The sequence below is a fragment of the Ambystoma mexicanum genome, chromosome 6q (assembly GCF_040938575.1).
Source record: "Ambystoma mexicanum isolate Mex_15411 chromosome 6q, UKY_AmexF1_1, whole genome shotgun sequence".
Taxonomy (NCBI): Eukaryota; Metazoa; Chordata; class Amphibia; order Caudata; family Ambystomatidae; genus Ambystoma; species Ambystoma mexicanum.
Genome location: NC_090937.1, coordinates 303,121,651 through 303,146,375, shown reverse-complemented (window position 1 = coordinate 303,146,375; position 24,725 = coordinate 303,121,651). Strand labels below are relative to the sequence as shown.

The 24,725-nt window shown below is 47.5% G+C and overlaps 1 protein-coding gene across 17 annotated transcripts in view; it reads right to left on the bottom strand.

Moving 5' to 3' along the window:
* ANKRD17 (ankyrin repeat domain 17) overlaps positions 1 to 24,725 on the bottom strand; it is a 2,430,147-nt gene that overhangs the window by 2,129,104 nt on the left and 276,318 nt on the right. For all 17 annotated transcript variants that reach the window (XM_069630806.1, XM_069630790.1, XM_069630801.1 and 14 more), the window contains exons 4-5: positions 19,581 to 19,728; positions 19,238 to 19,385 (exon numbers count right to left, since the gene is read on the bottom strand). In XM_069630806.1, the coding sequence (XP_069486907.1) occupies positions 19,238 to 19,385; positions 19,581 to 19,728 (296 nt within the window). The remainder of the gene's footprint in view (positions 1 to 19,237; positions 19,386 to 19,580; positions 19,729 to 24,725) is intronic.

The window sequence follows — 24,725 nt, the reverse complement described above, 5'->3', positions numbered from 1 at the left end:
TCTTATATCAGCCTCTTGCTAGATCTCCTGCACCAGGACAATGGCAACACACACAGCATTAATATGGAGGGATGCACACAAATACATAGGCTGGAACAATAAGGTGACCCTACTACAACCACTGTAGAAGAATGATAACCTGCCAGAGGTAAAGAAGCTACCGGTCTGGTTGGAATTGGTGGAGGCCAGAGTTGTGACGGTTGGGAACATGTTCATCGAAGGAATTGTCATCCCTTTTGGAGGAGTTGAGATACATATTTGGACTCCCAAATACTGAATGATACCACTATCTACAACTCACCCACACACTGCATAAGCATCTCCCGCTGCTGTCAGACATGCCACAATGTACACCGCTAGAGTGGAATTTCCTCCTGGAACCCATATCCACCAAAGTCACTTCCACAATGTCGCATCACCTGAGATGTCTAGCCTTAAAGCAAAATGGAAAACGGATATAGGGACCACTGCACCACAGGACTGGATACTATTATTGATGTGTCCATGCGAGATTGCAATCTCCTTGAGATTTCGTTTGATACAACTTAAGATCTTACATAAGGTGTACTATCCCAGGGTTGCACTGTACGATGGAATGGAGCCACTAGCCCCAATTGCCTGCGCTGTCACAGGGGTGAGGGTATGTTTATTCACATCCTATGGGAATGTCCCCAGGTCCAGCGCTTCTGGCAACAATGTTGTGATAAGTTGGCAGGAGTGTTGGGAAGAGAGGTACAATGGACCCCAAGATGCTGTTGGGCATCAAGGAGGGATTTGCTAATCAATATGAGAAACTTTCTGTCCACAATGACTGGCTTGATTAACTGTAATATTGCTAAACTGTGGGGGTCCCATAAATGCCCTCTTTTTGCACAGTGGGTAGCTGATGTGGACACATTTATGGCTATGGAACAACTCATTTATATGGCGCGAGTGTGCCCTGAAAAGGAATGGAAGATTTGTTGCAAATAGGAAGAAGGGAATCAACAATAGCAATGTGTTTTTGATGTCCGAACGTAGGGTTGGGAGATGGTTGATCAATGTGGGTACGAAATGCCAAAGTAATATTAACAATGATATGTGACGCTGAAGTGAATATTTGTTATGGTTGGTCACTATAAAATCAATACATTGTTACATTAAAACATTTCTTTTTTTAAAAGCACAAGAGTTCCCATGAGGAGGTGTTTTGGGTGGAACGGGACAGGAACTGGGTAAAAACGATCATAAGGATTAGTATGTCCATGCAGTCAATGGGTGGGAAAATAACCAAACACCTACAACCTATGTGTCATGTCATTTCTCTCTTTCTGTACTCTAATGTGCAACTAACTTTTCTCCTGCTGAATCTCTTCCATCCCACTACTCCATTCCCCCCCTCCTCTCTATTTTACCTTAATGTAACTAGCGCCTAGATACCAGGGGGTGTTGAGTGTTGCAACAAATGAAAAAATAAATATACAAATAAATGCAATAGTTAGCCCAAACTAAAAAGGGCCAAGTATTACTTTAGCATAATTGCATTAGAAATCAATGCCAAGGATATTTTTTACCAGGCCCGATTAATGCAAATTATACATACATTGGAGCACACATACATTGACACACCAGAAGATTTCTGTAGATGCAATAGCTTAATAATTGTCATTGCATTGAAATAAAATGTAAAGACAGCAAAGGCAAATGGCTGAACAGAACATGCTCAGCGGCTAAATGCAACTTTTTGATACATGACAAAAAGTCTGCAAGGCACATTCATCATTTCTGTTAAGGCCAGTGCCCTACAATGTTAAACTTTCAAATCATTAAAACAAAAGTTCCATAACCTTCAAAATGATCTACAGCTTGATCAATCATCACTGGAACACACTACAAGGTCCCACATTGAGGGGAGCTAGGAGCTATTTAGCTCCCTCTTGGAGCCTTGAAGAGCCTGGTTAGCTTGATACCAACTACTACCTACAAGGAGCTACTTTTTGCTCCCAGTGCCAATGGATATCAAACAAACACACCCATGTGAATGTAACTTTGCATTTGGCTGGCATTAGGACATATTAGGATACATCTATGCAACAGTTAAAGCATAAGGGGTTATAAACAATGCACAAAATGATGTCTGCAACTAACACTGAAGTAAAATTTGTGGAGCGCTATGTACTAGTTTGTTGCTCCCAAGCGGTAGCTCCTGATCACTGGTTGATGCCGGATACCCAGGAGCCGCTTTTAGCACCTGCTTACCCATTCCTAATTTCGAACCCTGCGCTAGAGTAGATTCTAGTCGAGTTAAGTTTCTCTGAATGCATAAAGCCCAGTTGAGCCTCAGTGCCCACCAGCAATAATCAGACCTTAATTACAACTTTCCCTCCCCTGAACAGCGAACTCAATTTTTCAGGCACATGTCTGCTAGTTTCGTGCATAAAACAATGTATGAACATATGGGAAGTTTGAATTGACAAATGATTGAACGAAATGATTGAACGAAATACCCATTCAATTTTGTTTATGCTTCATTCAGATACTGGGATCACATTCTACTCAAGTCTACAACAATATGATAAAGCTGTGGAAAGTTAAACAGTTTAAATCTACATCTAGATAAGCAGCATAACAACATGACAGATAGGAGAGAGGTGCCCTTCAACTGTGGCAGGGATGTGTCTATGTGCAATAGCTTAAGAATTAATTCGATAAATATTTCCAATTTGATTCTGGATCTAGGCAGTGGGGACATGTTAATTTAATATTCCATAATCTTAATCTTGAGAATATATACTTTGCCTACAACTATAGCTGTGGTGATGACTGTGCTGTAATAATTAATGTAAAGGTGTTAGGGACATCAATTCCTTGTTTAACAGACTTCAAGTCAGCCCTCCAATGCAGTTAATAATTCTGTTCCAATTCAAGACAGTCTGTGGGTTGGGGGGCGCAGCTGCGCGACTAACATGGCCACCGCCTGAGAAGCTCTGGCGACGGTCTCATAAATCCTCTAAATTATCCTTCACTTTGCAGGCTCGTATATCCCCAAAAACTGTCCGCACCGATCGCTGAGGGAGTGAAGGACTGACTGATGAAGCGTCGACCGCAATAAAGAACAGTAAGAGCTGCAGTGAGCTGAACGCTGCGGTTCCCGCCTACCTCGCCTGCAACTAGGCCCGCTGGGGGATGGGATGGCCCAGTGGCGCAGAGTGGGAAGCAGATATCCTGAAAGCTGGGAGCAGGAGACCGTGAGCAGGGCCAGCCCGACAGCAAACTTCCTACCACTTTGAGGGGCTGCGATGACGGATCGTGTGCTGGGCGGCTCCAATATTGTAGATTGTCTCCCTCCACTCCGAAGCTCCGGCCCAGCCGAGACCGGTGCTGCAGGCGAGAACACAGAGGTATGGATCCCAGGAGCGGGACCTAGAAGCAACAGCAGGAAACAACCCCCCACAAGGAGAAACAGAGGTGAGACCCCCCTCCCCTCTCCATGCCACATCTCCCTAGTGGTGCAGCGTGCAAGCGACTCCTGATAACAGCAGCTGCACGGCCTTAGGGGGCGGCCAGCCCCCGAATCACTCTCCATCGCTCGGATGCTCCCTGTGGCGGTGCTCAAACTGCGAGCTGGCATGAGAGCTTCTGCCCTCTTTCAATAATCAACTCGCACTCCGCTGCAAGGCATCATCGCCGTGCATTGGGCTGGTGGAGGTACAGCTTGGTCGCATTGGGCATACGCCGGTGCTGCCCTACCGCGTGTGCAGCCATCACAAGCTAAGTGCACATCTACCAACGAGGCTGCTGCCCATGTTCAACTGCCATGAATAAACAAAAGAATCCCTAGCAGCGCATGGTCCTCCTTGCAACAGTGCAATATCACTGGTGGACTCATCGGTGCGCTCTGAAATCCATCGCCTAAGACAAACGCACTAACATCTCTGGTTCAACTTGCTCCAGTCCCAAGCAAAGACTGGACTTCCTTCATCATCGCTACCTTTTAGGGAGAATTCTCATTTCATGGCTAATTTCCCTGACCTAGTGAGTCCCTCAGCAGCTTTTCTGGATCGCTGGAGTGGTTTCTTTCCACTTGGTAAGAGTGTGAGCTTTTCCCCCACTCTTACTTGTATTTTGCTATGTGTTTTGACCTGTTTTTGTGATTGTGGGCTCTGGAGTACACCACTTCAGCAGCCCCCCTCTTTGTGTGTGTCACACAGCACCTTCTGTGCAGTGGCACAGTGTTGTCGCTCAGACTCCCCCCCGACTCCATTTCTGAGGCGACTACTGTCCCCCAGAAAAGGGTAAAGTTACCATTAACTTTACTTAGTCAAATTTAAGCACAGGTCCAGTACACACCATCTTACATGGAATGCTGGAAGGGTTAACTCTTAACTCCTTATCTGCACCTCCTAGAGCATTGTTTCACTCTTAACATTTAGACATGGCTCGTGGCAGTGGTATCTACCCTAAATTTCTACCGCGGTTATCTTATATAACCGTGGTAATATTGTAGGCTATTGTGTTAGCCTCAGACTTAAACCCGCTTGACCAAATCCTTTTTCGTTTGGCTCTGGTGCGGTTTGTTCGCCATTTCTTTTGGTTAAACTCTTCCTTGTGTTTTACTTTGCGTGGCAAACCAGGTTTGCCTTCTTTGTTCACTGTCTTCTGGCGGGCTTCTACCAAGAAGCCCTCCTCAGGGCACCTGGGTGTCTAGTTGGGCTGAATGTGAGGGAGGGCTGTATCCTAGGAAACCCAAGTCGCACTTTGACATGATTGGACGAGGTGGTTGTCCGGGCTGACAACCCCCCTGCTGAGTGATTGACAGCCAGACTGTGTGAATGGGGGTTTTGCACATAAAAGGCAGGTCTCTTGGGCTGGAAGTCAGAGAGTTGCCACTGGAACTACAAGGAACCGACGAGAAGTGGAGGCGAGGTTGACTGCTGCAACTACCCCGTACCGGTTAAGCCCTGCTGCAGTCCTGAGCTATCTACCCTTCAACGACTAAGAGGAGATCCAGTCCGGATTCTTCTTCCCTTGAGCCTGGTGGGGATAACCAGCTCATCATCTTCAGCAAGAGGTCGCCTTTGTGGTTGAAATCGCTGCACACTGCTGTAGTGGTCCAGATAGCCACCTGAAGAACCTCTCCTGTTTTTAAGGAGCGCACCTTTTATTCATTGCCGCTGATGCCGGTCTCATCCCTGTGTGGTGCAGAACCCCTCCTCGTCCTTCGTGCTGAAGCTGCAGGAAAGCGTGGGTCTGCGGGAAACCAAGAGGAACAACTGCCGTGGCACCAGCTTTGTTCTTTGAGAAAGGTACTGTGTCCTGTTTGAGGAATTTTGGGTGAAATCCCCATTTCTCTACTTTAAGGCTTGTCCTTACTTTTCCCTCCTTCCTATAACTTTTGCTTCCAAAACTTGACAATATCAAAGTATTCTTGGCAACGTTGAATCTCAAACTGTCCGACTGTGTGATCCTCGACAACAGGCACCCGGTGTCACTTGATTTTGGCTCCGGCCCCTTGACTCTTGAATTCCTGTCTATGTGTGTTCTTCGATTCTGTCTGCCTAACCAACATATTGCCTGTGATTTTTGCCCCCAACTCTCTGGGTATTTCAGGTGCTAAGTGTGTTTTTACCCCGGTAGCATTTCTTGCCGCGGATACGCGTTCATCTAGTAGACCGAACTGTCAAAAAAGTGATCGCAATTGTATTCACAGTAACGTGTTCTGTTTCATAACACCGGTCCTTTCAAACACAGGGTACTTACCTCAAATAATATTGTACAAAGTGAATTGGTTAGTTGTAGTATATTTTACGTGTGGTTTTTTAATAGAAGTGTCGTGTTGATAACAAATGGTTTAAAAATAAATGTACTTCTATTTTTTACCTGAAACCTTGAGTCAGTGTTTTCTTGAGTCACAGTAATTGTGGTCCCTTTGTGTACTCTCTGCTACTGCTTATATACTCTTGAGATAAGCCTGGCTGCTCCGCTACTGCTACCACTACAACCTAGTAGTACAGGCATGTACCAAAGGTAAAACTTGTATTGCCACCTTTAGTCTTAATTGTGTATAGTGGTCCCTAAGGGCACTGCACGGAATTCTGCCTAACACTACCCGAAACAGAAGCAGATATAGACACCAGCAGTGAAGCACTTGTGAAGCGATGCGGAGGGGCCTATGGCTACTTACCTACCAGACAACACCTAACGTGCCTCCACAGCTCTGCCACAAACGCTGTCAGATGGAAAAACTCTATGCACTCTCTTACCTCCCGGGGGTGGACATTACACAGGGGTAACATAAGCAGTTGATCCTCACACAACTACGTGGGCAGCCGAACCCCGTTTTGCCTCTATACATGGTCTTGATATAACCCCCCCTAACTGAACAGGGCTGGAGCAAGCATACCTTAAATAGGAATGACAAGGTCCTGCCCATCATAACCATCATAATCTGCTGAGCCAGTTATTCCCTCCGGGGACTGGGTCGCATTCTCCTACAAGACCTCTGGGACCCTGGCTAGCCTCCCTCCTTTGCGACTGGGGACCCCCGGCTGAGAGGCAGCATACCCTATCTGTGACAGCAGCTGCAACGCACCGGAACGGTGCGAGCCACCGCACTACGAGGCTCAAATAGGGGTTACCATAAACACCTCAAGGTGCAGAAGAGGCACACGCGCCCCCCGGTGCAGCCATCAACCGATGCTTAGAACGGGATTACATCACTGGAAACCGCGTTGCCATTGATGGGGGCCACTCTTTGGCGGCCTAGCCCTTGAAGAAACCGCTCCACGATAAATTCTTGTGAACAAAGGAGGAAGCAACCCCCTGGTCGGGTCAACGAGACTCTACTTCTAGGGTCATAAATCGGGCAGCCCAGCATTCCGGGTGCCCTGATCCACTGAACGGCAATACCTGTCGGCTTTGCAGCTTGTACACTAGTCCAACAGGCCCACTCAATTGGCAGCACATGCAGTTTCATATCCTAGGGGAAGCATAGCCACGACGACAGGAATATTATGGTCAACCCGAAGAAACAGGCAAGATTGGAGCAATATACGCACAGTCTGAGCAGCCAGAAACCACACCGCCCACGGAACAATGTCAAACACCAACCCAAATAGATGTGGCGGCCCTAAACCAGACACTACTGGCCCTGAAGAGCAACACAAATAGCTTGGTAACAAAGATTGACACCCTCACGTGCAAAGTTGACATACCGGTTATACAAATCGATAAATTGTGCAGCCGCATGACGGAGGCAGAGCAAAGAATAAGCAAGGGGGAAGGCAGGGGGAAGACAGAGGGGCTAACCTACATCGTAAAGTAGCTGAGTTGCAGCAATCCGTTAAGAGAATGACTGCAAAGAATGAAGACTTGGAGGGACACTCTAGGAGGAACATTCGTATACTCTGAATCCCTGAGACCACCCCGTTCGTGAATATGGAGAAATTTGTAAAGAAACTTTTGCTGGAGGTTTTAGGTGACCTACCACTCACAAATATATTTATGGTGGAACAAGCTCATCGATCCTTAGCACCGAGACGCCTCCTGGGCCCCCCCATCTCCATACCCGCACCCCGAGCGCCCCATAATCACCAGGATCCTCAACTACCGAGACAGGGACATTCTCCTGCGGACAGTGAGAGACAAGAAAGAATTGCTGTGGGGAACTTCCATAATATGACTTTTCCCAGACTTCAGCGCCCAGCGGTGTAGGAGCAAAACTTTCCAATCAGAAAAAAAATGTGCTGCGGAAGAAAGGAATACAATACTCAATGATGTATCCAGCCAAACTTAGGGTGCAGCATAATGGCTCTGCAATCTTTTTCACCTCACCTGAAGCAGCAGAATGCTTTGCCAAACAGAAATCTCCCTGACCCGGAGAGAGCGCCTTGACACTTACTCTGAAGATAGTCAACCACCCAACGTGGTGGAGCAGTCACCCACAATGTGACCTCAGTGACTATGAAATTAGCCTTCAGGCTGATGGCCGGGCCGCAAAGCAACACAATGCCCGTCGCCGCCTGGAGCGTATGGCCGTCCTCACCTGCAGACACTGTGTAACAGTTGATTAATGTTGCAGTTGGATGTTAAAGGTTGGGGGTGGGGAAGGGTGCTCGCAGGTTTTTGTTTCTGGCGTGGGTGGGGGATAGAACAAGGGGGGCAATGTTTTGAAGTTTTTCCTAGGCCACTTGGCATAGGCAAGTGGGGTTCAGGGCTCGATGGTTCGCGCACAGAAAAGATGGTTTCGATATCAGACACAGTTCGGAAACATGGTAAAATTACACCAATGGATAACCAACTTTCTATAGTCGGATCAATGAGCATACCACGGGCACGAATGAGAAGAGATAAAACACTGTCCATAATGTCCTGGAACATACAGGGGTTCAGCAACCATGACAAAACCCACTTTTTAACAAACTACAGGAAATATCACAGGGTGGATATCTTGTGCCTGCAAAAGACGCATCTGGTCTGTGATGGGGCAGTCCCCGGACTGTCCGGTTGGGGCATACACAGGTACGGTTCCTCTTATAGCATTGTCTCTAGGGGGTGGCAATATATATATGTATTTACACATGGTTCCCTGCAGCATAAATTACACTAACAGATTTAAGATGAAGAAGGTCGGTATATCATACTAGCAGGGGAAATCGCATGAACGAAACTCCTGCTAATAAACCAAACGCTGATTCCCTAGGGTTCTTTCACCAGTGTGCCAAACATATACACACATTCGCAGGGTACGACATCATTGGGACGGGGGACTTCAATATGACCATTACATTGGAACTGGATATATACGCTACTGTACAACAGTGTCTGCCACAGGCTGCCCACGCATGCTCTGCAATTGCAGACTACCACGATCTGCACGACGCGTGGTGGGAAAGACACCTGGTAGATAGGGAGTTTACTTTCTTCTCCGGGATCCATGGGAGCTCGTCCAGAATCTATTATATTATATTATGACCTCCCCATCTGTGGCCCAAAATGTGATGGAAGTTAACATACTTCCCTGAACCCTCTCGGATCACTCCCCAGTACTCACCCGTATAACTGGCCGATCCGGCCCCCCGGGTCAACTGCACTGGCAGTTAAGGTTCACAGCACTGGAGGACGGAGCATTCCAAGCGGAGATAGGCCAAGACATACATTCTTCTCAACCAATATGGACCGTTCCAGACCCTGGGGTGGTCTGGGAGGCATTTAAGGTATACGCCAGAGGGTGCTGTATATCTCAGGAGAGGGAGGGGGGTCCTGAAAGCCTTGCACCAGTCCTTGCCGACACTAGAGGGCTCCATCACGGAATTAGAGAACAAACAGGGGACCACAGACACAATTGAAGTGTGGGAAGCTTTGCAAACACTTATGGAGAGCTCCATCAGCTAGCTACCAGGAAGGAGAGGTTCCTGGGTGACCCGATTGCGGTGCAAAGGTATGGAGAGGGCGACCACCCGGGTAAAATGCTCGCCTGGGCAATTAAAAATGAACTTCAGATATCCCCCATTATCGAGGTCGAAGACACTCATGGACACCTCCTCAATGACCTGGCAGGGATCAATTTCGCTTTCCGGAAATATTATGATCAACTATATGTGTCCCGCTCCAACCTAGGACATGATGTACTGATGCAATATCTTGACGAGATAGCCCTGGGGTGGTTGATCAGGAGAGCGCCTTAAATGCCCCTATATCGGAAGAAGAGATTTGCAAAGCGATCCTCTCCCTCCCTAACAGCAAAGCCCCTGGCCTTGATGGAATAACGGCAGAATTCTATAAAGCTTATCTAGATCAACTGCTCCCGAGCTTAAGTTATATGTATGAGAGCTCAATATCAACAGGTATCCTTCCGGACTCCACTAGAACAGCACTAGTGACAGTGCTCCTCAAGCCTGAAAAAGACACTACGAAATGCACATCCTACAGGCCGTTATCCTTAATAAATACGGACAATCAAATACTGGCCAAGATACTAGCAGACCGTATCCTGCCCCATATGCCCGCCCTGGTAGTACCAGACCAGGCGGCCTTTATTCCAGAAAGATCAACCCAGAATAAACTGCACCGACCGTTTACCCTTATGCACAATAGACCCGGAGGTACCCATCGCGATTGCTGCCCTAGATGCAGAGAAGGCCTTTGACTCTGTCGAATGGCCCTTCCTCTTCGAAGTCCTTCGTCGCTCCGGGTTCGGTGTCCTTTTCCTCCGCTGGATTCGATTGCTATATACAGTCCCTAAGGTGGTCCATACAAACGGGAGATTGTCAGACTACATTTACCGAACGAGGGGCACACGGCAAGGCTGGTCCCTCTCAGCGATCCTATTGGCTCTCGCAATGGAGCCGGTAGCATGTCATATCCGAGAATTACATGCGCACCGGTGCATCCGAATACACTCACAACTTTCTGTCATCTCACTATATGTGGATGACCTATTACTCCATGTTATACACCCCAGGGTAAACCTTCCCCTTCCCTCCCATTGACGCAAGAGATACGCAGATTCTGATAGTTCTCCGGGCTAAAAATGTACTGGAATGAATCTGAGGTACTGCCCTTAACCCCAGGTGTGCAGCAGAAAGGCATAGGGGAGGAATTTCGCTGGTGCACCCAGAGTATACGATTAACCAGGTTACTCACTGTAGTGACCACCTTACTCCAAGTCCATAGTCCCCTTTCCTCCATACTTATGGGACATCTCTCCGTCCTGTGGGACGGGACCGGAGCACTTTGTAAAAAGCATCCAAAAAATGTTTTCAAACATTTGTCCTTCCTCTCTTTCTTGCGCGGGGCCCGGCACGAGGCCTTATCCCCGCCCACCTTGGCTCCGCCCTGCGCATCGGCCATCAGTCCTTTTCTATCGCCAGGTCAGAGACCTATTAGCAATAACAGAGGAACCTTATTAGAGGGGACAGCGGGCAGGCGTATGGAGGAAAGGGGACTATGGACTAGGAGTAAGGTGGTCACTACAGTGAGTAACCTGGTTATACTACTATGTCCCGTCCCCTTTCCTCCATACTTATGGGAGATTCCCAAGCACTCCTAACGGGAACTACAGGTGGATGGAAATACCCCTTAATGAAAAAGGTTCTTCAGCACAGCCTGACCAAACTGAGCATCAGCTCTTGAGCTCATGTCAAGACAATAATGCTTACAAAAAGCAGATGGGGAGTCCCAAGTAGCTGCCCTAGCGATGGACTCCCATTGGACATATTTCTGGAAAGCAACCGCAGGTGCCTTGCCCCGCACCAGGTGTGCACGAATACCCTTCGGAGGTTTCAGCCCTTGGTCGGTGAAAGACTCTGTAATGCAGGCGACGATCCACTGAGAAATAGTCGCCTTAGACGCCTGCTTACCCTGAGGGTTACCAAAAGTCACAAACAGTTGAGAAGCACTCCTAAGCTCAGAAATTCTGTCCAGATAGAACTTAAGAGCCCTTCTGACATCGAGACAATGCAGAACCCTTTCTGCCTCTGAGGTAGGGCTCGGAAAAAAGACTGGCAGGGAGATCGACCGATTCAGATGGAATTCAGTTACCACCTTCGTCAGGAAAGCAGGATTCATCCGTAGGACTACCTTATCCTTGTGAAAGACCAAAAAGGGATGCTCCACCGACAAGGCCTGGAGCTCACTAACCCGCCTCGCTGACGTTACGTCGACCAAAAAGGACACTTTCCAGGATAGGTACTTGAGGTCCACCGTGGCCATTGGTTCAAAAGGCTTATGGTACAACGCTGTCAGGACTACATTTAGATCCCATGGCGGGTGCGGACTACAAACTGGAGGGTAGAGGCGTGTCAAGCCTGCAAAATGCCTCTTAACCACTGGATTACACAGAGAGTAAGAACATTGGTCCGTAGAAAGATAAGCAGAGACAGCTGAAAGGTAAGTTCTGCATGATAGAAAATGAACACCCGATTCTGCTAGGAGGGATACGAAGGACAGCACCGTGTCAATCGTAGCCCCCCCTTGGGTCCAACTGTTTTTCCATACACCAATGACAGAACCTGAGCCATTTACTTCTGTATTGGGATCTAGTCGAGGGTTTCCCTGGCTGCCTGGATAATACACATGTTATCCGCAGACAGGTTAAGATGTTCTAAAGACTTGAACTCAGGCACCATACTGCCAAGCTGAGCGATTGTGGGGAGGGGTGCCACATCTGCTGTTCCCCCTGATGAAGATGATCGGGGGTCACTGGTAACCTGATTGGCGGATACACCGACAGGTGTTGAAGTTCTGAGAACCAAAACCTGGCCGGCCACCACTGGGCCATGAGTAGAAGGGAACAGTTCACAGAGTTCTTCAGCTTCCAAATTGCTCGATGGACTAGAGGCAAAGGCGGGAAGGCGTAAGCTCTCATGTTGTGCCATGGAATCTCGAGAGCATCCCCCAGAGAGGAGGCTCCCAGCCCTCCTCTGGATGCATACTGAGGAAGCTTCTTGTTTACCGCCGTAGCGAAGAGGACCACTTTCGGTGTGCCCCAATGCAAGAAAATCCATGGGAGGACCTCCGCCTTCAACTCCCACTCGTAGCTGACCACTGTCCGCCGGCTGAGGGCATCCGCTGTGACATTCAGCTGGCCCGGGATGTGCACTGCAAGCAGACAAAAACCATGAAGCACAGCCCACTCCCAAATCTGGATGGACAGGTCCACGAGAGGGGGAGACTTGGTTCCACCTTGCTTGTTGATGTAATACATCGACACTACATTGTCCATGCGTATGCGGACCACCTTGTTGGCTATGATCGGTCTGAACCCCCTGAGCGCCAGGAAAATCGCCAGAAGCTCTAAATAATTTATGTGGAGAAGCTTGTCCTGAGGCGACCAGAGATCCGAGACCTGAAGAGGATCTAACATCGCACCCCACCCCAAGAGGGAGGAATCCGTCGTGAAAGTCACCGTAGCAGCTGGGTCCTGAAACCCTGCACCCACCGACAGGTTGCTGAGAGATGACGACCATTCCAGGTCCACTCTTGGAAGCCGGAATCATTATCAGATTGGAATCCGGGTCCACAGCATGACGCCAAGAACTCCGAAGAGCCATCTGGGTCCGCCTCATCTTGAGACGAGCAAGAGGAAGAGCCAACACGCACGAGGCCATGAGGCCCAGAAGCCTCTGGAACCACCAGGCTGAAATGCTCTCCGACTGCGCAAACATCTGACACGTGGCTAACAGATCCGCCATCCTGTCCCCGGTCAGGTACACTCTGCAGTCGATCATGTTCGAGCGAAAACCCAGGAAAATCAAGTCCTGCGAGACAGTCATGGAAGATTTCCACCAGTTCACCGACAGCCCAAGATGGAACAGGAGCTGAAGGAGGGACTGAAGATTGCCCGCTGCTTTCAACGGACAAGGGCTGCGTAAGAGCCAGTCGCCCAAATACAGATACACATGGATACCCTGAAGACGAAGCTAGGCCACAATCACCGACATCTTCGTGAAGACGCGCAGCGCCGAGCTGAGGCCAAAGGGAAGCACTCGAAACTGGAAGTGCTCCTCTCCCAAAGAGTAACGGAGATATCTCCTGTGTGGATTCCAAATCAGAATATGCATGTACGCATCCTGAAGATCCACCACGCTGAGCCAATCGCCCATCTGCAAGGAGGACCGTATCTGGCTGGGCGTGATCATCTTGAATTTCTCTTGGGGTAGGAAAAGATTTAACTGGGAAAGGTCTAGGATGGTGCGCAGGCCAGCCTGGTTGGGTTTGGGCACCGTAAACAGCTGGGAGTAGAAGCCCTCCCCTTGTTCCCCAAGGGGAACGGGTTCCACAGCTCTGAGATCCAGAAGTTTCTGAACCTCTGCTTTGAGGGAGGGCGAGCCGACAGCTGAAAATGAGGGTTGAAGGGTGGGGTAGGGGATAGGGGTAAGCGGAAGCCCGCCCAAGTGACTGACAAGACCCATCTGTCTTCGGTGATGGTCTGCCATGCCTCCCAATGAGACGCAATGCGTCCTCCCACCGGGGTCTCGTGCGAGCGCGGAGAACCCTCATTTTGTAGGTTTTTCGGTGGTGTTGCCACCTGAACCTGAGGAGGAGGCTGAGGAGTGGGAGAAAAACCGAGTCTGTTGTTGCCGTTGGCGGTTATTCCCCGAAGTGGGTATCCACTCTGCGAGATTTCTAGTCAAGGAAAGCCCTAAAGCCAGAGGAGGGTCGGCTTTGAGACAACGGTATCTGGGTTTTGAAAGGGGTCTTAACAAGGACCAACAAGGACTTAGCTGTCTGAGTGCTATCCTTCGTCTTGGTGAGCTCTACATCTGTTGTAGAATGAAAGAGCTCCTTACCATCGAACTGAAGGTCCAACACCTTGTCCTGCACTTCTTTTGAGAATTTAGTGGCATGCAGCCACGCCTGCCAAGAGGCATCAACCCCCAGCATAAAGCCCCGAGCCGAAGTGTCTACGTGATGAGCCGCAGCCTCCAGGAGATCCTGGCCCAAGACCATGGAGTCAGATAATCCCACCTTAAAGTCTTCCAGCTTCTCAACCGGGATGAACTCCTCACACTCTGACAGACCTTTCCACATCCACATATTAGCCCCCGCTAACACCAGTTCGGCATTAGCCTGCCTGAGCTGCAAGGCCGAGTTGGCAAAGAATTTTCTCCCAAGGGAGTCAAGGAGCTTATCCTCCTTTCCCAGAACCAGAGTAGCCGTCGTAGAAGAGGATGCTGCAGGCCTGGACTGCAAAGTGGCCGCAGCCACCACTGTGGAGGAGGGGGGCGGACCAGACGACAGGGCCACCTCTTCCAAAGAATGCAGCCTGTATCGCGCGTCAATTTTCTTGTTGACGAAAAGTCCAGAGTGTGGCTTTTCCCAGACCCTGCGGACTTCGGCCAGAACATCCTTCTGCAAGAATAGACGAGTACGCTCCAAAGGAGACAGGGTGAGCGCCCCAGAAAGCACGCCCTCCTGTGGAGCGGGTGCCTCGGGCACCGGAACATCTAAGAAGCACATCATGTCCAGTACCCGGTCATGAAAAGCTCTAATAGAGCGGGGCAGGTCCTTGTTGTCCTGATCGCCTTGCACGTCATCCGACAGGTCAGGATCCTGCTGAGCCGTGTCGGGTGCTGCCTTGTCCACGGGGGACAATGGGGGCAAAGGCGGAAGAGTCGAGGAAGGCACCGTAGGTAAGGGAGGCGCGGGTGGAACCACCGGGTGGAGCTGGAGGCGCGGGCAGACATATCTCCCTAAAAAGCCCTTTCAAATATTCCCTCAAGGGGTCGGTATGCATGAGCATTTGAAATTTACCAAAAAGGCTTCCTCCAGGGACTGCTTTGGAACCTGAGGAGGCCTCTCATGAGGAGGATATTTCCAGGGACGTAACGGGGAAGGGTGCCACACCGGCCCCTCCACCGACATATCCACATAAATCAAAGGTGCCGACCCCGCAGGCAACGAAACATTGTTTAGAAGGGGCATCCGGGTGTTCCAATCATAAACTGGCCGATAAGGATGCGCACAAGGAACTCTATGTTCACCCACGGAACCAAGCCCTACACCTGAGGCCGATGGCGTAGTTGTAGGGGTAGCACCCAAAATGGCCGCCGCAGTCCTGGCGGGAACGGGCGCCATTTTGTCATCGCCTGAGGGGAACTGCGGCACGTGAGGAAGTGAGGCAGGGGTCCCCATCGATGAATCAGGGGTCTTAACTTTAGCCTTAACATAAGGAACCTCGGCAGAGCCGGTACTATGAGGCCTGGAATGTTTCTGCGAAATACCAACCGCCAACTGAGCCTTCCCAGGAAGGACCTTGGCACTGCCGGTAAAAGAACTTCTTTCCTTCTTTGCCCCCTCAACAGATCTGGTGTCGCTGCAAGAGTAGGAACGGTGAGAAATAGCCTTCACCAATAAGGCCTTGTCAGGCCTCAGAAATGTTTGTAGCTTTAGCCTCTACACGAGAGACCTCGCACCCAGGTTCGGTAACAGCCTTATCCGCGCGGGCCTCGAACATCCGTTCGGTGACACCAAGCCCAACCAAGGGCTAGGGGCGCACCACGGTCTTATTCTTGAGGGAAGCTGATAAAGAGGCCTCAGAGCGAGCTCCGGTACCCGACGACTCAGTAGAACTGGGTCTACAAACAGCCCCCACAGGAGGGGCCTCAGAGCGTGCTCCAGTATCCACAGGCCCCTTACGGAGACCCTCGGAGTAAACTCTGGTAGAATTATTAGGCCCAACGGGCACCTCCGGGCAATCCCCGGTGACAGAACGATCAGCGCTCCTCCCGGCCTGAAAGGAACCTGGAAAGTTATCCCCCGGCCGGGGTGCTCTGGAAAGTAAAGAACTTACCGGGCGTTTCTTCTTTTCGTCGATGAACGCCTGAAAATGCAAAGGAGGAGTTCATCGGAACACCTCCTCCCACCGATCCAAACGATGCTGAAGTCCAAACGACGTTGAAGTGCCCGGACCAAAAGGGAGTCGCAGTACAAACAGGAGTCCCAACGGTGATCCGGACCCAAGCACTCTAAACTAAGAGGATGGGGATCCGCCCTCGCGAAGCGTCATTGACACGAACAATCTGGAAAGTCTAGTTTGAACGACAGACTAGTACACGATCGCTAGCGAGAGCCAGAGAGGAAAAAAGGGAAGAAAATCTTCCAAGGATGCAAGTGCGTCCAGTCCTGAACGAGCGGAGAAAAGGACTGATGGTTGAGGCGGAGCCAAGGTTGGCGGGGTTACGGCTGCGTGCCGGGCCCCGCGCAAGAAAGAGAGGAAGGAAACATTTTAGAAAACATTTTTTTAAAATGCTTTTTACAAAGTGCTCCGGTCCCATCCCGCAGGATGGAGAGATGTCCCTTAAGTATGGAGGAAAGGGGACGGGACGTAGGAGTACTAAGGATTCATGTGTCCACATCAGTGAATGAGCTTTATAAAAATAACTATGCAATAGTATTGGAACTCCTAGAACAGAGGGGAAATCGTGGATACTCCTTTCCCATCTCCCAGGCAGCGCGTATCGCACTGGCAAAAATGGTTATCCTGCCCAAACTACTTTACATTTTCAATAACTTACTCATATGCCCCACCCCCCCACACACACTTTTGGGCACGCACAAAGAGCTTACTGATAAGACTGGCCTGGGTGGGCAGACAAGCCAGGATATCCTAAGATACCCTCACAAGGCCATATGACCAGGGAGGTTTAGAATACCCATATTTATACCTATATTTCTTGGCTGCACAAGTCCAATACATCAAGGGATGGAGGTCCCCTTCAAAAGACTCCCCGCACTCCCTCCTGGCAAGTGCGGTCGCCAGCCCGGATGATATAATGGAAATGCTCTGGGCCGCCCAGATGTAGGTCCAACCCACAACAGCGGCATTTAACGCTTGGAACTCGATTGCTCACATGATTGATATCAGGCGCGTTTCTCCCCAGATCTCCCGATTTATCAAATCTATGGGATTCCACTCACAAAAATATTCCAAATCCACTTTCAGAAACTAGGGGTCCGGAATCTAGGTGACCTGGTCCACAAAGGGCAGTTTATAAAATAGGAAGCTTTTGTACCCGGGAGGAATGGAACCCGGCCGCCCTGCTTTTGTACTTTTGAATCAGAGCGGTATTAAGGACATAATGCCCAAGTTCCCCAAGGCCCCCCCATCCTATCCTTCAATACGTACTTAACCCTCCATCTACTAAAAAGCTAGTATCAACCCTGTATAGAATGATTGGGGAGAGGGTGGTGAGCTGCCAAGGAAGAAACATAATAGAAACATTTGGGGGAAAGCCCTGGGGGACCAAAATGACTGACGGAGATTGGAAACTGATTCGTATGCAGACACGTAATCGGTCACTGAGTGGTCGATTCAGGCTGGTACATTTCAAATTTCTACATCCGATCTACTACTCCCCGGCTAGACTACATAAATCCTATCCAGAAAGATCCTCTTCATGTACACGATGCAGAGGGGAGATAGTGGACTTCTAACCATGTGGCTTGGACCTGCCCACTCATTAGGCCTTTCTGGGAAAGAATAGGGGCCGCAATGGCTATGATGCTACCCACAGATCACATATTTACACCAGAATTATGGCTCTTGGCACTAGTTGGGGAGGGATCCCAACACAGAGAAAGCTGCTAGGAATGGCCACAGCAATGGCTAGATACTGGACTGCTCAGACATGGGGGAAAAGTGTTGCACCCAGCTTCACAAGGTGGCTGGAATATATGAACACATGCGAGCAGAAAGACGAGATACGCACAACCACTACCGTCCTGCGCCCACCCATTGGACTATTGACCCTCCTTCCGACAATGCTACATGGATCTACGTGCAGAGGCAGAGTTGGTAACAGACTCCCACTAGCAAAGGACTTCTTTAACAGACTAGCACAGTGGGGTCTGAATGACAGAAACCGATACAATTAATACGAAGGAAGCCATAAAGTCCAGAAATACCCCCCACCACCCTCGAAAAAAGCTGGCACCACCGGCCAGGGGGCAGGTGGATTAACGAATTTAAAGGAGGTGTAAATAAATTGATAAACAGAACGAATTACTGTGATTTCAATATGAATGCAATAACCATGCAATCTCACGAGCCAGGGGTTGGGGGGGGGGGGCTGACAGGTGGGAGTTGCACTGTGATGTTTATTGTTTACATGTTAAATACCAGTAAAGAAAGTTTTCTTTTTTTTTTTTTTTTTTTTTAACAAAAAACAGTCTGTGGGTTCACACACATACATCTATCTATACTGAAAAATACAAGATAGTACAGATCAGCATAACCTGCATGGGATCTCGCTAAAACACTATTTGGGAGTGTAAGAAAACTCAAGCAGGAAGTTATGGTAAAACAGTATAGTACTACCGTGCAACGTTAGACAATTTTCACCTCAGCAGATTCTGAGAAACTCATGTTAATTCCGTGATAGCAACGAGCTGTGAAATATTGTGCTGCTCGTTTGACTATCAGTGGTAACCATTTTTTTCAAGCTAGGCATGAACAATTACTTGCCACCTTATTTATCCCCCATGCACACAGTACACAATTTCTTACCAAATGTCAATTATCACTAGCCAAAGGACAGTGCAAATTAGGCTTTGAAAGCCGTGTTCAACCCCTTAGCCATAAGTGCCTATGGCTAAGGGGTTGAATGGGGGCGATGAAACTAAGGACTTCATGTGTTTGTTTGTTTTTTAGCACAGGTATTAAAGCCCCATGTTCTTTTTTCTAAGCCCCACATATCCAAACATTTCTTTTTACATTTTAGAAATCCTCTGCGGTACAAGAAACAAATGCAATTACCTGTGGAAGACTGTGCATTGACATCAGCACCATGAGCAAGTAACAGCTTCACTATTTCCACATGCCCTCCATTAGCAGCAGCCATTAAAGGTGTAATGTCTCCTTTAATTCCTCGGTCTTCTACGTTAGCATGCATCGCAAGGAGAACCTGGAGTAAGAGGAACAAAGTATTGACAGGCCACCTTAACAGTCATCCCTCAGTATAAGATCCACAGTGGCGCACAGGTTATGTATTATTAGACGATTTAAATAAACCAGACCTTTCATAGCCTTTACCATTGAAATTAAAATCCGGCACTAACTTAAATGTTTACGGTACGTACAATAATATTGTCAAACTAACCTGGGCAAGCTCATAGTATCCAGCTGAACAGGCTAAGCAGAGGAGACTCTCCCCTTCTTCCGTGTGCTCATTCACACTTCGCCCTTCAATTAGTAACTTTCGCACAGCATTTACATCGCCTTCCGAGCAAGCTTCTGCCAAACTGCGGCTGTAAAAGCAAAATAATAAAATGACAGTGCACTTGCTTTAAAACATTCTTACACGTTACTATTACTAAATACATAATGTGCAACTCAGTTCATTATTGAATATAGGAGGTTTATCTTTTACACCAAACAACAAATACAAGACAACCAGAACTACTGAGGCAGATTCTTGAACAGATTCCTGTAGCCCTACCGTTCGAGTCGGGATAAGATCACAAATCCAGTGAAACAGGTAATCCTTCAACTCCCTTTCATCAGATCGTGTTATCTGTGATCGAGTGATTAATCCCAATACAGAACATATCTGGAGACCTAGTTATCCTGTATTTTTGTTTACTCTGCATCTCTCCTGAGAGTTGGGATAAATCACTCGATCACAGTTAACACTAGGTGATGAGGGAGCTGAAAGTTTACCAGTTTGACTAGATTTGTGATCTAGTGCCGACTTCAAACTTCAGGGCTACAGGAATCTCTTCAAGAAACTGCCTCAGTAGGTCGGGTGGTCTTGTATGTTTTGGTTGGTGTAAAAGATAAACCTTTTTTACGCATGAAAATCTTGTAAATAAATACGACACTGTACATCTGTGCATAGGAAGGTCGGGTCAGAGGGCAGTGCAAAGAGTGACCAGACAGAAACAAGGACATATCTTGATTTTTTTCTGCGTGGTTGAAATTGCAGGCCTTTAAAACCGACATTTTCTGTTCAGCTTCTGCTTAGTTTACATTGCTTAATTTGGTTTTTGATCATTGAGAGAAACAGAAGCATTACTTATGGATATTAATTTTCCTATCACTTACCTACTTATCAGTAATAAGGCTGAAAACGTATTTACAATTGGGAATTAATCTTTATAAAAACACAGCGTTTTCCCTAAATATATGTTCACATTGCATAGAAGAATTTGTATGCGTTCCTGTGCTGTGTGCACGTATCAAGATGCAGCTAAGTGGTAATTTGTAGGAGAATGTTTTCCACTAAAGTAATACATTGGAAGTCTGCTATCTTTGCTACTTAATCGGTTTTGTTTTTATTGTTTTCAGTTCATGCTGAAGTGTATGCAGCTTTTGGTTGCTTGTCTCATACATTTTACACTGTTTCATAGGAGGTAAATCATTTCTACTCTTAATTTAGCTCTCTATAAATAATATTCCCATCTCAAAATCTCATCAGGGCCACTGACAAGCGTGCAATGTCTAGTTTAAACATGCATCCAGACTTATCTTGGAGTCACTGGGGTAAATTGTACTATAAAATGGTCAGCAGCAGCAGGGCCCTTTCTCAGGGGTAACTGATTATACTAATTACAGGGGCAACAATCTTTCGAATATTCCAGCCTTTTGATTAAACCATTTGAAACCCGACTCTCCAGCCAATGAAAATGTGGCTGCAAAAAAAACAAATCATAAAAATTAAATGGTCACATTTGCAGCTGAAATAGAAATATGTATTTAACTTTTTTTTTAAAAATGTTGCACTTCATGCAGGGTTCCTCCAACTTCTAAGCACCGATAACTATTACGTGAAACAATAGTCCGTCTACCAAGACGCTTCCTTTAACCAAGTGTGTCTTCAAACGTTTTATGCAAAGGCCCCTCTAAGCAAAAGAAATTGTTCGGAACCCGCCCCTGCCCCGCCACCCTGTGTTGGTGTTATTTTTTTGTTATAGAGATGGCTGCAGAATGTGTGGTGCTATAATTTTGAAGGAACATTTTGGGAGACATTCCAAGATAGCAGGACAATCCTTTCCAATCCAAACATGAAACCGTGCAAGTAAACACAAAATTCTCCAGTATGGCTTTTATTTTCTCAAAATACATTCCTATTAATATATTCAGCAGAAGGCAATTTGATTTTACAGAGCAAGTACTAATGGGAAGGATGGGGTTCTTTCTCTGCAGAAAGTGAGTTTATGTGTGGCTTTATTTTTTAGACCGCCACTCTGAGGTTGTCATCCACTTCCAGCCTTGTGCAGTATTTCGTTTTCAGTACAGCCAATGCTGAAAAGCCTATTTCGCAGTAGGAAGACTCAAAGGCCAAGAGACTGTATAGCAGACTGCCAATGTAGGATACTCCAGGATTACCTTCGGCCAAATGTCACTCACTGCAATGTTCTTAAATTCAGATTGCAGAGTATTGTCTGAATGAACCTCAATAAGCCCCTCCTGGACATCAAATGGGAGATTCACCACCTCCTCTGCCAGAAAAGGCTGCAACACCCAGTCATTCATGCCAGAATTTTCTTCAGGGAAGTAGTAATAAAAGCTGGACCTTAATTTTGTCAGGTGACTTGATAAGCATTCAGTGAGTAAAATAACCTTGTAAAAATAAAATGCGGCTTTACATAAAATTAAAGAGAATTTTGGGATTATCAGGCACAGTGAAGGCCCCTCATATGAAAAAGTTGAAATGCCCCAACGCCTCTAATTTGAAAAGGATGAAATGCCCTGGCGCCTTCCCTGGCCACTGCTGCTGCAAGGGAAATGTGGACCATGGGGTCTTTGTTCTATTCACTCGTACAGAGGCACCACAGTCCTCATTTCTCCCCCGCTTAGAGTGGAACCAGTCTGCGGCACACAGGTTGTAATGCAAAGCGCACATTTTAAGCACCAGGACAAAAACCAGAGAACTGAATACATTGCGGAGCTAAATGAATTCTGACTGGCAACATGGGGGCAGTTGCTCTCCCCCTACAACACCCTGCCATCTGAAAGTAGGGCAGTATGTCACTAATGAGCCATCATTAGTGATTTCCTACTCTGCATTCAGATGGGAGGGGCTGGTCATCCCCACATAAGATGGTGTGTGCTGCAATCGGGGAATTTTCTAGCCAACTTGGTGCCCAGGGCAAAACATCAGAAGGCTCCCCTGCACCCCTACTGACTGGCACACGTCACTCCCAAACTACACCTCTGTCGTGCTACAAAATCCCTGCTCAATATGAATAAATAATTGCTATATAAATGAAGCTGTTTCATTACATTGTAATTCAAGTACTTTACATGAGTATTGTAATGTGAAAACATAGCTGTTGCTGCCCAAGTAAATGGTTTTTCTGTCACCCGCTCTTAGTGAAGGCCTTGCCTGAATGCAGTTTCAAACTGTCCGTACTGGCACACTGCAGTGTGAACAGCCTGCCAGGGTCTGAGGGCCCACTGACCTGGCCCTGTGTTGCAGGTGTTCTGTTCATACCACCTAACTTGTATTTCGCAAGGGGCAACACTAGACTAACCGCATTAATTATTTTCTGATAGAAGGTTATCATTCCAAGATGGACGTCTGGTACACTCTTACTGTACTCTTTCAAAATACCTCTCAGAGTGGGCAAGAGGACAAATAAACCAATGAGGATTCCTGTATACTTTGCATTAAATCACAGAGCATTTTAGGACAATAACAGTTATCGGAGATCTCTACATTTGATGAACATGTTTGTGATAAAAGGATTTTGTGTGTGAATCTCTAAATGCATAACTGGTGCATGGCTTGGTGCTCACATCACGGTTCACAATACTCACGCTAACATTAAAAAGTTTGTAACCATGAACCATGCTCATTTGGACAGCTTATGTTTTTGGATGCAAGTATAAAATGGCTGCAACACCAGCCACTAAAATGCGGTACAAGGGCTCTTTTGCTTCTGGTTTCTGATGAATTTTAGAGGAGGAAGGGCTGCATTTGGGTAGGCATGCCCAACCCCAATTCAGAAACATCTTTAGGGAATTATATCTACGGACAGGGCAGGATAACGCACAATAGAGACACAATAAACAATGCACAGAAAGGCTGCACAGAAAGGATTGTACTTCTTTCAAACTTTAGCCTGACCAGTAATAAGCTGATGCAGCGTTTTAATAAACAAACAGCTTCTGATGCGTGGTAAAGGGCCCACAGTTCCTCAACCCCTACCCCCTAACCATTGCACAGGCCTCGGGGGTTATTCTGGCAATAAAGAGCAAGCCCATGCATTATCTAACTGGGCTGGCATTAGCATCACTTATTAGTGCTGGCATGCAGCTATTGAAAATCATGGTGTGACAGTGAAGGGCGTTTGGCCTCGTGGATTTACAATTTGAGGCATCTGCTTTGATTGCTTTGTGTGTTAAAGTGTGGGCACAGTATGGCTTGTTCGTCAGAGTCACATACACAAAACAATCCAACGTGCTCTTGTATGAATATTGGGCACATCAGAGAAAAACAGGTGTATGTGCTGTTACATAAGTAAACACCACAGACACCATTAACCAATGGGGTGGCGACTTGTGCAGCACACAAATCATTGCTGCACACATCACTGCATTGATTTGCCATGGACTACTGTCTGCATGGTGACACAATGAACTCCACTTTCCTAATCAAGGTACCAAGTGACATTGAGTTGCCATCTGGTGTGCTCGCTAGGCAGTGGCTGGCTTGTTTAGACAATTAAAAGACCTTTGATGCAGATAGGATGCATTTAGTCCATGTCCCAAAGCAGCCACTAGAATACTTAAGCAATAAATTACAGTTAAGCATTCCAGGGATGCGCAATATGTAACTAAAAATTAACATTAAAAAAAAAAGTGTTGGTGTGTCAAAGAGACACGAAAATACAGAAAATAGTTTTAAACTTTTCTGTGTGGCACGTTAATTCTCTTTTGCATAGGTTTGGTCAGCTAACTGATACTTGTGCTGGCCTGGTGAATAAAAATAACCAATTTTTAGTTCTTAACACTGAAATGTTAAGCATATACTGTATGAAAACAATGGTTTGTTAAATGAGCCATCACTTATAAATTGCCCCACTTAAAAGGCTGTCAACACAAAGAATGAGGGGCGCAGGTTGTGTGACTCCAGAGCATCTCACATGCTGCGTTCGGAATATGCATTCCTTTGTTGCGCCCAGCTGCACATCACAGAGCATCTCTCACCGGCACAGCAGCTGCTTAATCTGTTGTCCGGCAGGTTTTCAGGCTCTGGATGCGTGCCCCCCCCTAGGCATGAGGCTGCGGCCCACCAGAG